This window comes from Prionailurus viverrinus, chromosome B3, assembly GCF_022837055.1.
Source record: "Prionailurus viverrinus isolate Anna chromosome B3, UM_Priviv_1.0, whole genome shotgun sequence".
NCBI lineage: Eukaryota > Metazoa > Chordata > Mammalia > Carnivora > Felidae > Prionailurus > Prionailurus viverrinus.
The window spans coordinates 106,105,405-106,123,071 of record NC_062566.1 but is presented as its reverse complement, the minus strand read 5'-3'; the positions used below and the strand labels follow the sequence as shown (position 1 = coordinate 106,123,071).

The following is a 17,667-nucleotide window of genomic DNA, read 5'->3' as shown; positions in this document are numbered from 1 at the left end:
GCACAGAGCCCAACGCAGGGCTCGAACTCACGGACCGCGAGATCATGACCTGAGCCGAAGTCGGCCGCTTAACCGACTGAGCCACCCAGGCGCCCCAAAACGGTATTTTTCTAATGATCAAGCATGACGTCATAAAGCCATGCATGGCTGGGAGAGCCATTCAAAGTACAAAGAGACCAAAGGATCTTAATATAAGAGTGTGAAAAGTTCATTGACAGGACTTGGGATTCCATTTAGCAGCAAACCTGTGAGTAACTTCTACTTGTTGGAGCTTAGTGTAGTTTCAAAGAATGTTCACAATTATTCAGAAGGGTTATGAAAACATTCCTTTCTTTTCAAGTACATGTTGTTGAGAGGTTGGACTGTTTTTACACACTCCAAACTAAACTACATACCTCAACAGATGGAATGTAGAAGTGATGAGAATCTAGCTGTCTTCTACCAAGGCAGACATTTCAGAGATTTGCAAAAACGTAAAACAACATCACTCTTCTCACTACGTTTTCTTTTGGAAAATGTGATTTCTTCCACAAAAGATACGTTATTTCTATCAGTATGTACTAGGTTTGTTATTGTCATTTAAAAAAAATTTTTTTTCAACGTTTATTTATTTTTGGGACAGAGAGAGACAGAGCATGAACGGGGGAGGGGCAGGGAGAGAGGGAGACACAGAATCAGAAACAGGCTCCAGGCTCTGAGCCATCAGCCCAGAGCCCGACGCGGGGCTCGAACCCACGGACCGCGAGATCGTGACCTGGCTGAAGTCGGACGCTTAACCGACTGCGCCACCCAGGCGCCCCGTTATTGTCATTTTAAAATAAACTAAATTATTCTTACATTTCTGAGTTTTCATTTCTTTCTATCTCAGTAGAGATGATTCATATAAACAAAAGCTCGTTGGGGCCTTAAAATTTTTTAACGTAATGGGAAATCGGACATATTTACAATACTGAGTCTTTACTGTTGAGTCTGCCTTACTGAGTCCAACACCTAATAGGTGTGTGAGTCACCTTGGACCCCTCCGTAAGTCACTTGCCTTAGGTCTCACAGCTAGCCAGTGTTGCAACGTGGCTTTGAATACCATAGCGATCGCCTGCCCAAACCAACCTGATGGTAGGATAGAAGCAGCTCTTTACAATCCTTGGCATACCATCAGGATTTTTTTTATAGAAGCACTAATTTGAAAACAAAGACTGAGAAAAAAAAAAATCTCTAGCGATAGAGGGTTAACCTACACACCACTGTAACTGGGCCCCACAGGATACTGTTAATTGTGACGCATGGAAATGCTAGTTAGTGTATGAAACTCTTCATTACAACAGTGGTCAGGGTCGTTACCTGTGAAGCCCAGCCTGCCCACACTGCCTGACCCCTATCTCAGAAAGCTAGACGTAAAGTCAGGTTGCCCAACTTTCCTGTGTTCCATCAGCTTCTTCAGTAGCGGAGCAAATTCAGACCCCAATGCACCTATTTTATGAAATAGGAATGTATAAAGTCAATACATACATAATATACCTTCAACCGGAAGAGAGAAGTAGGAAATACACCGGACCATCACGAAGGCTTCTAGACACCGATGGCTTAGTAAGTGATCATTGAAGGAACAGCAGGGCAAATAAATTAAAGAAACATACCTGTACCTGTGGCAGGTTGGCAGTTTGGTCTGGTGATATATGTTCATGGGAGAACTCGGCTGAATAATTATTTAAGATCTGCTTCAAATTTTCTATTTCCTCATTGCATTCATTAGTCTGTTTTATGACCATCTATAAAATAACCCCCCCAAAAGAAGAATCTTTGTCATAACCTAAGGACTAGATTAATGGGTTACTTCCAATGTCCAACCCCACCACAAGTTTCAATTAATGACAGCAAATACAAACCCATATAGATTGCAATAGAAAATGGTAGCCTAAATACAGAGAGGAATGTTTGTAAAGCTGGCACCTGACTTTCTTGCTCTACTAGATGCCAGGACACCTTGGGCAGTGCTTGGAGTACAAGCATAATAAGACACACCTTTGCTCTTAGTATTTCCAGTCTAGTGGGCTTATTCTGGGAAGCATTTTTTATGGCATGTTAACATCCAGGTGCCAAGTTCTATGAAATTACTGCTATGTCATAACATGCTATTTTAACGCACACTCCATGTGATGTTTTCTATACTAGAAGGGTGATATTACTGGTTCAGAGTGGAAAGGGCATCTGATTTGAAAGATGATGAATTTTCCCATTCCCGTCATATCCTCACCTGGTATCCCTTGGGGATCTGTGATGTACATTTTATGAGTAAGAGGTACAGGGTTCAAGAGCAGTCTGAGTTTGCAGGAAAAGGCAAAATTAACCAGAACAATACACTGAATCTAGTGTTAAGGAAGTAGTGAAGCTCACATCTATTTGTGTACTAAATTGTATGATCAAAGTATGACGGAAAGATAAAGTATAGATGTTTCCTTGGTATGCTACACAATGAAGCAAATGCCTTTTAAAACTGCAAAGTTTCGGACCAACACAAAATTCTTCCTTGTAGGGCACCTGGGTGGCTCAGTAGATCGGGTGGCTGACTTCAGCTCAGGTCGTGATCTCACAGCTCAAGAGTTCGACCACGCATCGGGCTCTGTGCTGACAGCTCGGAGCCTGGAGCCTGCTTTGGATTCTGGGTCTCCCTGTCTCTCTGCCCCTCCCCCGCTCACATTCTGTCTGTCTCTCAAAAATAAACATTAAAAAAAAACCTTTCTGAAAATTTTCTTTGTATTTTCTTTAATATTTAACCATAATTTTGGCTGTGAGCTGGAAATAAATAACTACGTTCGCTGCACACACCTGTTACCCCACCCTCGATAATGAGCTACATCCTATTACCCACCCCACCCCCCAAATAACTTGTCTTGTTTTCCACGGTGAGGGCACTTAAAATGTCCAGCCAAAGTAGGACTTGAAAGAAATGTACCAGATTCTAATGATTTTCATCACCAGCGTCTTACTTAATTTTGAAATATAGGAGATGACACTTGATTTCCACGAGCACAATAACGTGGAAAATTTTAGCAGCACAGTCTGATACCTTACTCGGCACAAAATAGAATTTCCTCTTCTATTTTCCCCTTCTCATCCTGTGAAGAAACCCCTTAAAAGTATAGTTACAACTGTTATTTTCTTTTCCTGACCAGGAAACCAATAAAGCACAAAAAAAGCTTAAAAATAATAGATCAAACTGTCTCTTTCTTTCTGTTTTCTTCTCTTTATAATATCAAAAAGGAGTACACAGAGTGCCAGATCTTTTTTCCTCCCCATGGGTGCTAGACATCAGCTGATGAGCCAGGACAGAGAGATTTTATGAGCTAAGACTCAAACCAGAGATTACAGTATTCTCCAATCTTAGGAGAACACAGAGTAGCCAGCTAAATGGCAATGAAATTGAAGAGGGAGAAAGAGACAGCAGCTTCCTCCCTACAATCAGGTGGTGGTCAGGAAGGAGGGAAAATAACCTTTTCTCCTACCCCAACCTATCTAATCAGGAAAAGCAGGTGGAGGGGGGGAGGGTGTGGGATCTGCCAACAGAGTTGAAAAGTCTGTGGGATTTAAGGCTGTTTCAGCAACTTTCTCTTCTTGTGAAAGTGGTTGTTAACTTAGAAATGCAAATCAAAGAAAAATGTAATTTCTATCTAATAACGACTCCTGACTTGAGCCTGGAGATCAGTCAAAACATAAGAATTAACCCTCTGGGGAGATGCTGAAAGATGTCATCATTTAAAAGGAAGAGACCTTGATATGAAGAACGAAAGATACCAGGAGTCTAGAAACACAGATTTTTGTCCTGTTTGTACACAAATGAATCTGGACACGAGTTAACTCGGTCCTTCAGCAAGTGATCTAATAAGCTTCTGACTCCTGTCTCCTTATATATAAAAATAAAGGTGGCAAAGTGCCCCTTCTATCTGTATCCCATGTTTGAATAGAAAATAAGATGATTGATTAATGGGAAAGTGACCAAGAGTATAAAGAGATTATTATGGTGCTGGTTACTGTAAGGGTCTCACAAGGTTTGCAAATACACTGCTCAGGTTTAAACCTTTCTCCACAGCATTTACCCACGTGTGTTTTCAATAACTGCAGGACAGAATTAAACCGATCACAGTTATGCTTTAATGCCTTCAACTAAAGAAGAATAAGAACTGGGGAAATCACCTTAGCCTCATTTAAGCAGTAAGACACTCTCCTTTATCCAATGTCACATCCTGGATAATAATACCAGAAGAGACCAAAAAGAATCAACAGAGGCAGCATCTTGTGGTCACGGGAATCTCACCAACCCAACCATTAAAATTGAAAAGAAAACAGCTTTTGCTGAACATTTTCAGCCAATAAAGTTGGCTACTATCACACACTGCTCACCTTTAATAACTCATTTTGTTCCTGAGTCACATTTTCCAACAATTTTACATCTTGTAAAAGCTGATTCGTCCGCTGAAACACAGGGAGAGGCTTCATTCCTGTCTGGGGCAACCTCAGTTCTACTTGGTAAGACACTATTTCAGCAATGGTTTTCTTCATGGGACGTATGTTTTCAAGTATGACCTTAATTATATCAGAGAAGCATGGTACGTAAATGAAAAGAAATGGCCACTGCTGAATCTGTTCAAAATTAAAATACTGTATGATTTAGTCTTTAATCTATAGTTTTGATTTTTTTTAAGTTTTTTCTTTTTCTTTTTTTATTTTTTAGAGAGAGAGAGAGAGAGAGAGAGAACAAGCTGGGATGGGGGCAGAGAGAGAGGAAGAGAGAGAATCACAAGCAGGCTCCGCACCGTCAGTGCAGAGCCTGATGCGGGGCTCGAACCCACAGACTGTGGGATCATGACCTGAGTTGAAATCAAGAGTCTGATGCTTAACCAAATGAGCCACCCAGACACCCCTAAATTGTGATTTTTAAAGCATTTCCCTGGGGGGCGCCTGAGTGGCTCAGTCGGTTAAGCGGCCGACTTCGGCTCAGGTCATGATCTCACCATCCGTGAGTTCGAGCCCTGCGTCGGGCTCTGTGCTGACAGCTCAGAGCCTGGAGCCTGTTTCAGATTCTGTGTCTCCCTCTCTCTGACCCTCCCCCATTCATGCTCTGTCTCTCTCTGTATCAAAAATAAATAAACGTTAAAAAAAAAAAAAAAAAAAAAAGCATTTTCTTGGCTCAGGCTGGAAAGAACTCTTAGATCACTTGTGCCCCGATAGTGAAAGGTCTCTGGAAAGAATGCCTGGGGCGAGAGTAAACCCGCAGCACCAAGTTCTGCGTTTGGACCACCCTTGCCTTCCTTCTCTCCCTCCCTGACTCTCTGAAGAACTGTTGCTTTGCTTTGTGCCACCAGGCAGTGAGCTGTGCAAGGGCAGTTTCTGCCTCTTTCTGCCTCTTACTCACTTTCATAGCAATTGCACATAGCACGGGGCTTCCCACAGCGCAGGTCCTCAAAAGGTGCTTATTGAATTGTCCTGCCAAATTCCCTAAGTCCCAAAAGTACAATTATATTTCGCTTCAATGACATCGGTTCCGTAAAAACCCGGACTTACATAATCTATAAATGCGAAGAGATTATTCCCTTTACGAAGAACTTCCTATCTATCACTTCTTTAACCGTCACAACAACCCTGGGAGGTAGGTATCAGAACCGCCATTTCACAATAAGGAAACTGGGTTCACAGAAGTTAGAAGACCCCGGGGAGGTCAGGCTATAAGAGGTAGGGCTGGGAGTTGAAGCCAGGCCTGTCTGATTCCCAAGCACACGCTGCTGACTGCTAGGCTGAGAGGAAATCCGTGTCTGTGTGCTGTTTAATATGCCCCGGGTCCTATGCTAGAGGCTCTGCATCCACTGTAACCATCCAGTACCCTCGCCACAATACCAATGCGCGTAGGAGAATTCCAGAAATGTTAACTAATTGCTGAGAAAGTCACACAGCCTGTAAGCAGTGTAGTTGGGTCTAAAACCCAGTTCTCCTGACTTTGAGGCTGAAACCCTTGAACTATTAAACACCGGGATTTGACTTGATGGTAAAACTTCCAAACTTTGAAGTTTTCAGAAGAAATTCAGGAAAAAATAACCAATAGAAAAGTTCTTTTTATACAGATAATACTGTATGATTGAACACACGATATGTGTCATTCATATCTAGTTTTCAACTTTATTTTGCTATTACTCTGGCAGGACTAAGTACTTTTTAGTCAGGTCACATTATTATATATTTTAAAACATAATAAATAATAGGGGCACCTGGGTTAAGCATCCGACTTCGGCTTGGGTCATGATCTCACGGCTCATGAGTTCAAGCCCCGTGTCAGGCTCTGTGCTGACAACTCAGAACCTGAAGCCTGTTTCGGATTGTATCTCCCTCTTGCTCTGCCCCTCTCCCACTCATGCTCACCATTCTCTTTCTTTCTCTCTCTCTCTCTCAAGAATAAATAAAACTTAAAAAAAAATAATAAACATGTTTAAAGCATAAACATAATAAGTATTATGAGAGAATATTTCTAATAATGATCCATGCATACTTACCTCCCCATGCTTAAGATGTTCTTCAGGCGAAAAATCAAATATTTCTTTGGATAAGAGGATAGCTTTGATTTTTGAAACCTTTTTGTCCATTGATTTTACTTCAGTTTCAATAGCAACCACATCCTAGAATTTCAGAAACAAGAAAACATTCATGTAGTATATATTGTATGTTAATAACCTATAAAACACAATTTATTGCCTCGTATTCTGTTCTCCAATTTAGGCAAAAATGTTTGCCATGTACACCTCTTAAAAATTAACCAAGTGAGAGGCACCTGGCTGTTTCAGCTGGAAGAGCACGCAACTCTTGATCTCAGGGTTGTGAGTTTGAGCCCCACATGGGGTATAGAGATTCCTTAAACAAATAAAAATAAAAAAATAAAAAATAAAAAAAAATAACCAAGTGTATCTTCAACAAATGATGTTGAAGATACTGGACAGCTACATACAAAGAATGAAACTGGACCACTTTCTTTTTTTTTCTTTTTTTTTTCTTTTAGAAAGAGAGTGAGAACAGCAAGGGAGAGGCAGAAGAGGAGAAGGAGGAGGGGAGAGAATCCTAAGCAGAATCCATGCTGTATGTGCAGCCAGTGTGCGGCTCGATCTCCCAAACCATGAAATGATGATCTGAGCCGAAATCAAGAATCAAGAGTTGGACGCTTAATCGGCTGAGCCACTCAGGCGCCCTGAAACTGAATCACTTTCTTACACCATACACAAAATTAAATTCAAAATACATTAAAGACCTAAATATGAGACCTGAAACCATAAAAGTCCTAGACGAGAACATAGGCAGCAACCACTTTGGCATCAGCCTTTACAATATCTTTCTAGATATGACTCCTAAGGCAAGGGAAACAAAAGCAAAAATAAACTATTGCATCTATGTCAAAATAAAAAGCTTCTGCATAGCAAAAGAAACAATCAACAAAACTAAAAGACAACCTATTGAATGGGAGAAGATACTTGCAAATGACATATCCAATACAAGATTAGTACCCAAAATTACAACTCAACACACACAAAAACCAACAATCCAATTTAAAAATGGGCAGAGGTGGTGCCTGGGTGGCTGAGCTCGTTAAGCAGCAACTCTTGATTTTGGCTCAGGTCCTGATCCCATGGTTCATGAGTTTGAGCTCCCGCTGTCAGCTCTGAACCTGCTTAGGATCCTCTTGCCCCTCCACTCTCTGCCCCTCCCCCCGTGTGTGTGCATGCACACATGCTCTCACTCTCTTAAAAAATAAATTATTTATTATAAAAAAAACAAAAAAATATTTAAAATAAAATAAAAATGGGCAGAAGATGTGAACAGCCATTTCTCCAAAGAAGGCATCCAGATGGCCAACAGGCACATGAAAAGATGCTCAACATCACTCATCATCAGGGAAATACAAATCAAAACCACAAAGAGATATCACCTCACACCTGTCAGAATGGCTGAAATAAAAAACACAAGACACAACAAGTGTTGGTGAGGCTGTGGAGAGAAAAGAATCCTTGTGCAAACCGGTGGGAATGCAAATTGGTGCAGCCGCTGTGGAAAACTGTAGAGGTTCCTCAAAAAATTAAAAATAGAATTACCATATGATCCTGTAATTCCATTACCAGTAACAAATACAAAAACACGAATTTAAAAGATATAGCACTCCTATATTTATTGGAGCATTATTTACAATAGCCAAATTATGGAAACAACCCAAGTGCCCATGGATAGATGAATGCATAAAGAAGATGTGGTACATATACAATGGAGTATTACTCAACCATTAAAAAGAATGAAGACTTGCCATTTGCAACCACATGGATGGATCACACAATGCCAAGTGAAATCAGCCAGTCAGAGAAAGAAAATACCATATGAACAAGGTATGGTACAAAACAAATGAACAAGGAAAAAGAGACAAACCAAGAAACAGCCTCTTAAGTACAGAGAACAAACTGATGGTTACCAGAGAAAAGATGGGCAGAGGGATAGGTGAAATATGTGATAGAGATTTAGAGTATACACATTGTGATGGACACTGAGGAATGTACAGAACTGTTGAATCACTATATTATACACCTGAAACTAATAAAACACTATATGTTAACTGTATTAGAATTAAAAAAAAAAAAAAAAGCCTAACAAAGTGTATGTAGATGTTAACTGCTTTCAATAAAAAAGTCATTCCTTTATTAGCATACCACACTACAAAGCACTGCTTATACCTTGCTGAGTTAAAACTCCTCATAAGGCCAACTTTCAATTTCTTAAACTATGAGAACAAAAGTATTATGCATTTGAATAAATTTTATTAAGTTTATTTTTTTAGTAATCTCTATGGTCAATGTGGGGCTCAAACTCATGACCCCAAAATCAAGAGTTGCACACATTTCTGACTGAGCCAGCCAGGCACCCATGAATCAATTTAAAAAAAAATTTTTTTTTAATGTTTATTTATTTCTGAGACAGAGCATGAGTCGGGGAGGGGCAGAGAGAGAGGGAGACACAGAATCCGAAGCAGGCTCTAGGCTCTGAGCTGTCAGCACAGAGCCCGACGTGGGGCTCGAACTCACAAACCATGGAGATCATGACCTGAGCCGAAGTCGGTCGGTCACTCAACAGGCTAAGCCACCCAGGCGCCCCTTCAATTTTTAATTCTCAATATCTATGAACTCTTTAGATTTATCTTTGGAATGTGTTTAAACACTTGAATACAAGTGGGTCTACAATTTAAAAATTTCTACCACTTCAAGTAAAATGACAAAGTCACCCTTGGAAAATGAACACAAAAGAAGCTAGAAAAATTGACAGGATTTTCTTGCCAATCCCCTAATGAACTATTGTCATGCAGAGTCACCAAATTAACTTTATAACATACTCATATTAATTTAAACAAACAGATCATTTGTCTGGTGGTTATTCTCTCATCAGTGTCAACCTCTAGGACTTGGCCAAGAACCTAGAACAGTGAAAAGGCTGCAGCATGTGTAATAAACCTACACGTGATACAAAACCATAAATGCATGAGTACATGCTACAAACCCTACATATTGAAATCCACTTGCACTGTAAGAAGGCCTTTATTTTTTTTATTTTTTTTTAACGTTTATTTATTTTTGGGACAGAGAGAGACAGAGCATGAACGGGGGAGGGGCAGAGAGAGAGGGAGACACAGAATCGGAAACAAGCTCCAGGCTCTGAGCCATCAGCCCAGAGCCCGACGCGGGGCTCGAACTCATGGACCGCGAGATCGTGACCTGGCTGAGGTCGGACGCTTAACCGACTGCGCCACCCAGGCGCCCCTGTAAGAAGGCCTTTAGACCTTTACTTAAAGAGAGCTAAATGCAGACACACTGTAACAACCAAAAGGTACAGCTCATAATGAAAGGGATAGAAAACTACACGGGAATAGACTGAGGGTTTCAGGGGCACCTCAGTGGTTCAGTTGGTCCAACTCTTGATTTCAGCTCAGGTCACGATCTCATGGTTTATGAGCTCGAGCCCCGGTGATGGGCTCTGCGTTCATAGCCAGGAGCCTGTTAGGGATTGTCTGTCTCCCTCTCTCTCTGCCCCTCCCCTGCTTGGGTGCACGCACGTACATGCACTCTCTCGCTCTCTCTCAAAAATAAATAGAACTTAAAAAGTAAAAACGAAATAGACTGAGGGTTTCAAATTAAAACAGTCTGGAGCCATTTAATATCAGATAAGCGTAACTTTACAAGCAAATGAAGTAATGAATACAGCAACTTCCTAGTGATATCTTCAAGTTACAAAGAAAAGTTAAATTATATTGAAATTATTTTTTGCATCTTATATTGAAAAGGGTATAAGAAAATAAACCGTATCTCTTAGGGTAATTTCTATCAAAAGTTATAGAAGCATTTAAAAACCTTGGAATAAGCTTCAATAACCAAGAATGTTTAGCAATCATTATCCTGAAGTTACATAAGTGTGGCATAGGCAATGTAACAGAAACAAAAAGTAAATAATTAATTGTACCTGCCTTTGCTATATGACTTGATCCTTAAATAAATGCCTCACATGTTTCAAGCGGAAATAAATAAAATTATTTCAAAATCTGGTGGCTGCCATACAGCAGCCCCTCAGCAAATATTTGTTATTGGTCAATGAAGACTTGGGAGATTATCTGTTCAAGTCCCACTTTGCTAATTTGTATGTTTATATCAACAATTATCGTCTCTCTGACAAAGAGTAAACAGTGAGCTTACTTGATGAGGATTCTTTCCTTTAAATAGACCACTTCTGGACCAAAAATGGGGATATGCACTACACAATAAAAGTTGCAAATTAAAGTAAAATTGGGGCCCCTGGGTGGCTCAGTCAGTTAAGCATCCAACTCTTGGTTTTGGCTCAGGTCCTGATCTCACTGTTGGTGAATTCAAGCCCTAAGTCGGGTTCTGTGCTGACAGCGTGGAGCCTGCTTGGAATTCTCTGTCTCCCTCTTTCTCTGCCCCTGCCCCACTCACACTCTCTCTCTCAAAATAAATAAACTTAAAAAAATTAAAGTAAAATACAATTCAAGAAATAAGAGCATAAGTGAAATATGTACCAGATCAGTATGTCTTCATATAGTTAAGAGTTGATTAGTGGTATAACTCTAATTTGCTAAATGAAATATAAATTAAAAATAAGAAATAACATCTTTGTAGTGTCTACTTACATCAGCCATCCGTTGAATCTGTGGAAGGCTCTCCATGATTTTTTGTTGTAAAGCTGCCACTTGACGACTTAACTCTTGTACAGATTGTGCTAAATCATCAGTTTCAAAAATTATTGACAAGTCTTCTAGATCCGTGAACACTGAATGTAAAAGATTGTGTTTCTGTTCTGAATCTTCCAAAGCCATCTACATAATGGAAAACAAGGAAAAAAGAGAGAGAACATCAAGATACTAAAAGAGGTTGATTAATATCGAAATTGGAGAAAATTTTCTAACTGTATATAGTGTGGCGTATTAACTAGACTTACTGTGGTGATCATTTTGCAATACATGCAAATATCAAATCATTTCACTGCACACCTGAAACTCTTATAATGTGTGTCAATTGCACTTTAGTAAGAAAATTTTAAATCCGAGAATTTTAAAACTGCCTCAGCATTTCAAACTCCTATTCATTTCATTTCATAATAAGACACTGGGGGTGGTTCAGTCAGTTAAGCATCGGACTCTTGATTTGGGCTCAGGTCATGATCTCAAGGTTGTGAGATCAGGCTCCACACTGGGCATGGAGCCTGCTTGAGATTCTCTCTCTCTCTCTCTCTCTCTCTCTCTCTCTCTCTCTCTGTCTCTCTTGTCTCTCTCTCTGCCCCACACCTCTCTCTCTCCCTCTGCCCTTCTCCTGCTCACACTCTTGCTCTCAAAAAAACCCCACTTTAATCATAATAAAATACTAAACACTATATTGTAAACAGCATTGGGTGACTTTGGAGTGTCTACCCCATTTTGGTGGGCTCCTAGCAGCTATTATATACCATGCAACCCTGCTCCTCCAGCCATCAGTAAAAGAACCAGGAACACCTGACCTGCGGTCCATCCCTCTGTCATCTGAAATCCGGGCCAAGAAAGCCATTCAGGCTCTCTCTAATTGGCTGGACTTGTAACTTTGGGAATGTGAATTCGAGAGAAAGAGGTACACGAAGTGAGGATTGGGAATGAAGAGGCAATCCTGTGGCTTGTCAGTCCTGGTGCCGATGTCCTCGCGTGGCCTTACCACATGATGCCACCGACTTCCATGAGGCATCCCTACGATTTGAGTTGACCTGAATAACCTGACACCAAAGGGACTCTATCTGATAAAACCAAATGAAAGAGAAAAACATCCATTTTTACAGTTTCGTAGACAATCCTCCTTATAATTTTTTTCTTTCTTCTTTTAACAATGATAATGTATTAACTAACTTTCAAACTTAAGATTTCAAGATATCTCAGCCACCAACTGGAAATGTTTAACCTAGCGTAGTCTTCAGGTGATTCCATAAAACATAATATGGTATGAGAAAGAACATTTACTTAATTCAATTAGAATTCTGGTCTCTAAAATTTTTTAGGTTATTCAGAATTTTATGTTGTCCTTATTTGAAATCCTAGAAGGAGAAAACTTTATGGAAAACAAAATTTAAAACCAATGCTCTTTGTTTTTTTTTTAACCAATAATACCATTTTACAATAGCATCAAAAATATAAAATACTTAGGGATAAATTCAACAATTTACATGTAAGACCTATACACTAAAGATTATGAAACACCACTGAGAGAAATTAAAAAGGACCAAAATAAAGAGATCTGTCGTGTTGCTGGATTGGAACAGTCAACGGTTAAGATGTCAATTCTCGCCAAACTGATCTACAGATTTAACGCAATCCACTCAAAATTCCAACAGTCCTCTGTATATTGACAAGCTGATGCCAAAACTTACGCTGAATTGCAAAAGACCCAGATTAGTCAAAAGAAATTTGAAAAAGAACTAGTTGTAGAAATTATGCTACCTGATTTCAAGACTTACTATACGGCTACAGTAATCCAGACTGGGTCACATCAGTGAAAGAACAGACACATAGATCAGCAGAAAGAAACAGAGAGTCTAGAAATAGACCCACATCTACAACATGGCAACTGATTTTAAATAAGGCACCAAAGTAATTCATTGGTGAGTCTTTTCACCAAATGGTGTGGGAACACTCAGATATCCCCACAGAAAAAAGTGAACCTTCATACAACGTACAAAAACAAACTTGAAATGGATTGAGGACCTAAAAGTAAGAATTAAAACTATACAGGGGCGCCTGGGTGGCTCAGTCAGTTAAGCCACCGACTTCAGCTCAGGCCACAATCTCACGATTTGTGAGTTCGAGCCCCACGTTGGGCTCTGCGCTGACAACTCAGAGCCTGAAGCCTGCTTCCGATTCTGTGTCTCTCTCTCTCTCTCTCTGCCTGCTCCCTGCTCACACTCTGTCTCTCTCTCAAAAATAAATAAACACTAAAAAAATAAAAATAGAAAAGAATTAAAACTATACAATTTCTAGAAGAAAAGACAGGAGACCATTGTAGCCCTGGGTTAGGTAAAGATTTCTTACATACAACACAAAAGGATAACCCATGAAAGAAAAATATTAAAAATTGGATTCCATCAAACTACCAACATTTGCTCTCTGAAAGACAATATTGGGAGAATGAAAAGCCACAGACGGAGAGAATATGTGTAAATCATATATGTGTTAAAGGACTGCTTTTAGAACATTTTATAAATAATACTTACAATTCAATAATAGAAAGACAACCCAATTAAAAACTTCAATAGACATTTCACAAAGGAAGCAAATGACAAACACATAAGTAAATGTTCAAATAAATAAATTATTAGTCATAAAGAAAGGCTATTTATTTATTTATTTATTTATTTAACGTTTATTTATTTTTGAGACAGAGAGAGATAGAGCATGAACAGGGGAGGGTCAGAGAGAGAGGGAGACACAGAATCCGAAACAGGCTCCAGGCTCTGAGCTGTCAGCACAGAGCCCGACGCGGGGCTCGAACTCAAGGACCGTGAGATCATGACCTGAACCGAAGTCAGACGCTTAACCGACTGAGCCACGCAGGCGCCCCAAGAAAGGCCATTTAAACCACAATAAGATACCACTACATGTCACTGGAATGGCTAAAATTTACAAGATGATATCGAGTGCAGGTGAGAATATGGAGCCATTAGAACTCATATGGCCAGTTGGACTGAAAAATGGGCGTTTAGCCATTTTGGAAAACAATGTGACCATTTCTTATCCATTTAAAGACCTACCATAAAGGCCAACAATCATACTCCTAGTCATCTACCAAATGAAATGAAATGAAATGAAATGAAGACATACATCCACACAAAGATTTGTATATGACCATTCACAGCTCTGCTTACAGTAGCCTGTAAGACCCCCTGATCCCCACCTCCTGATACTCAGGCCCTTATAATCAACTCCTTTGAAATGTAGGTTGGGCTTACTAATTTACTTGCTGATTTACTACTGGCTCTACTGATTCCTTACTGAGATGTCACTTCCAAGATTAGGTTATAAAAAGACTGTTTCTGTCTTGGGGGCTCTCTTTTTTAGATCGTTCATGGTGAGGAAAGTCAGCTACCAGGCCATGAGGCAGTTTTGTGGGGGAGGGCCACAGGTCTGTATATAGAAATAGATTTTCTGAGGCCTGCCAATAGCCAAGTGAATGACCTTGGAAGTGCATCCTGTCTTCTCCCTCACCCACAGCGAGGCGTGACTGCATTCTTACAAGAGACCTTGAGCCAGAGGCACTCAGCTAAGTCGCGCCTGAATTCCTGACCCACAGAAACTGAGATAATAAATGTCTGTTGTTTTAAGCTGCTAACCTAGCATAGTCCAAAACTTGAAATAAGCCAATGTCCATTAACTGGTAAAGGGATAAATATGTTGCATATTTCCACAAATGGAACACTACTCAACAATCAAAAGAATGATCTATAAACATTAACAATCTGGATGAATCTTGAAAACATTACGCCAAGTAAGTCAGGTAAAAAAGGCTGTATACTATACGATTCTCTTTACAGGACATTGTGGAAAGAGGCAGAGGAAACTCTGAGGTGATGGAGATGTGCTTTATATTGACGGTGGTGGTGGTTGTTACACAATTGTATCCCTTTATCAAAACTCATCAGTTGCACACTTAAAATAGACGTATCTGGGGGCACCTGGCTGGCTCAGTTGGTACAGCATGCAACTCTTTGTAATGTCATGTCATGTCATGTCATGTCATGTCATGTCATGTCAAATGTAATCTTATTCTATTCTATTTTAGAGAGAGAGAGAGAGCACATATAAGCAGGGCAGAGGGGCAAAGGGAGAGAGAATTCTTAAGCAGGCTCCACATTCAATTCAAAGGCCAAGGTAGGGCTTGATCCCATGCCCCTGGGATCATAACCTGAGCCACCAAGGCGCCCCAGTAGAGCATGCAACTCTTGACTGTGGGGTCATGAGTTCAAGCCCCACGTTGGGCGTAGAGCTTATTAAAAAACACATAGGGGCGCCTAGGTGGCTCAGTTGGTTAAGCATCCAACCCTTGATTTCAGCTCAGGTCATGATCTTATGGGTTCATGAGTTCAAGCCCTGCATCAGGCTCTGTGCAGACACTACAGAGCCTGCTTGGGACTTTCTCTCTCCCTCTCTCTACTGCTCCCCTGCGCTCTCTCTCAAAAATAAAATAAACAGTAAAAAAAAATATATATATGCATATATTATATGTGTATTTTACTATATGTAAATTATACCTCAATGAAATTGAGTAAAAAAACAATTTGTCTATTTTTACAAAGAAAATTTATGTGTTTTTTTTCAACGTTTTTTATTTATTTTTGGGACAGAGAGAGACAGAGCATGAACGGGGGAGGGGCAGGGAGAGAGGGAGACACAGAATCGGAAACAGGCTCCAGGCTCCGAGCCATCAGCCCAGAGCCTGACGCGGGGCTCGAACTCACGGACCGCGAGATCGTGACCTGGCTGCAGTCGGACGCTTAACCGACTGCGCCACCCAGGCGCCCCGAAAATTTATGTTTCAATAATTCTTAACTACAACAGCAGTATTTCTGGAATCATCTTTGGGTTACAAAAAGATTTTAACAAATACAATCCAGGTAGAAGCTTAGTTGGGAGTTTTGATACTTCTTCAAGAGACATTTTTAAATATCAATGCCTGGTAATGCTAAAGAAGTAGAAAAGGGTATCTTAAAAGTAGAACAACTATTTTCAAAATAGGGACAAAATGGCATATTCACATATGACTAGTTGTTTGAGACTTACTTCCCATTGGAGGATTTATGAGGATACCTTCTACAGTAAATCAGCCTTCTCTTGTGCCTACTTCCTCTAGCTCAGAAAGTAGAGTTAGACTAAGTTCTAGTTCATACACTAAGGCCAGCAAATTAGAATGTCCTCATGACTGAGATTCTTTCACACGTCACATTTGGGTCAGTAGAAGACAGCAAAATTAGAGATGCTTTTGCCTGAACTCACTCTTGTAAATTTGTTTTAAACTCATAACAAGCATTTGAGGAAAAGAGTATCACTCCTCTCTTCTGTCTTTGCAAACTCCTTGCAACTGGTAGAAAATACAGGCAATTTAAAATAAAAGACGACAGGGGCACCTGGGTGGCTCAGTTAAGCATCCAGCTTTGGCTCAGGTCATGATCTCGTGGTCCGTGGGTTTGAGCCCCGCATCGGGCTCTGTGCTGACAGCTCAGAGCCTGGAGCCTGCTTTGGATTCTGTGTCTCCCTCTCTCTCTGCCCCTCCCCTGCTCACATTCTCTCTCTCAAAAATGAATAAACATTAAAAAAATTTTTTTTAAATAAAAGAGGACAGGGGTGCCCGGGTGGCTCAGTTGGTTAAGCGTCCAACTCTTGATCTCAGCTCAGGTCATGATCTCATGGTTTGTGAGACGGAGCCCCACACTGGGCTCTACGTTGACAGTGTAGAGTATGCTTGGGATTCTCTCTCCCTCTCCTCTGCCTCTCTCTCAAAATAAATAAATAAATAAAACATTTTATAAGCAAAGAAATTTCATTAATAAAATAAAATAAAGGACAGGCTATAGGGATGTGGAAAGCCAACCCGAGAGCTGGGGGCAGAAATCACAGGCAAGGGGAAGAAAAGAAACAAATGGGTGAAAGGCAGCATCGTTACAACTGTTACCATGGGGGAAAATGTGCCAACAAATCTCAAACATCTGGGAGGTATAAAGTAAGCTGTCTACTTGGGAATACACTGTGCTATTCTAAAGATATAAAGGAGCTGGATCAACGTTGAGGTCTGATTACTCGAAGAACTGTTGTAGAATAAACCTTTTCCTAAGAGATTCCTTCTTGTGGTTTAAATAATATGAGAGAAGAAAATATGCCTTCACAATAAAACTTAAGCCCATACTTGGCATCTGGAAGATCTCTTGCAGTCATGGCCCTGGGTAGGAAAATACTCTCATTTGTTTTGTCTTTGTAAGCTAGCATGGAGACATCAGGCACCAAAATGGACAGGGCATTTGGCAACATGGCATGCTTGAACTAGAAGGAACTACGGACTCGTTTTGTAATGCTGTGCAACTAATTACCAC

At 40.3% G+C, this 17,667-nt stretch overlaps 1 protein-coding gene across 11 annotated transcripts in view; it reads right to left on the bottom strand.

Annotated features, from left to right (window-relative positions):
• SYNE2 (spectrin repeat containing nuclear envelope protein 2) overlaps positions 1 to 17,667 on the bottom strand; it is a 342,533-nt gene that overhangs the window by 112,573 nt on the left and 212,293 nt on the right. For all 11 annotated transcript variants that reach the window (XM_047864572.1, XM_047864571.1, XM_047864576.1 and 8 more), the window contains exons 58-61: positions 11,204 to 11,389; positions 6,537 to 6,659; positions 4,396 to 4,578; positions 1,635 to 1,766 (exon numbers count right to left, since the gene is read on the bottom strand). In XM_047864572.1, coding sequence (XP_047720528.1) covers positions 1,635 to 1,766; positions 4,396 to 4,578; positions 6,537 to 6,659; positions 11,204 to 11,389 — 624 coding nt within the window. The remainder of the gene's footprint in view (positions 1 to 1,634; positions 1,767 to 4,395; positions 4,579 to 6,536; positions 6,660 to 11,203; positions 11,390 to 17,667) is intronic.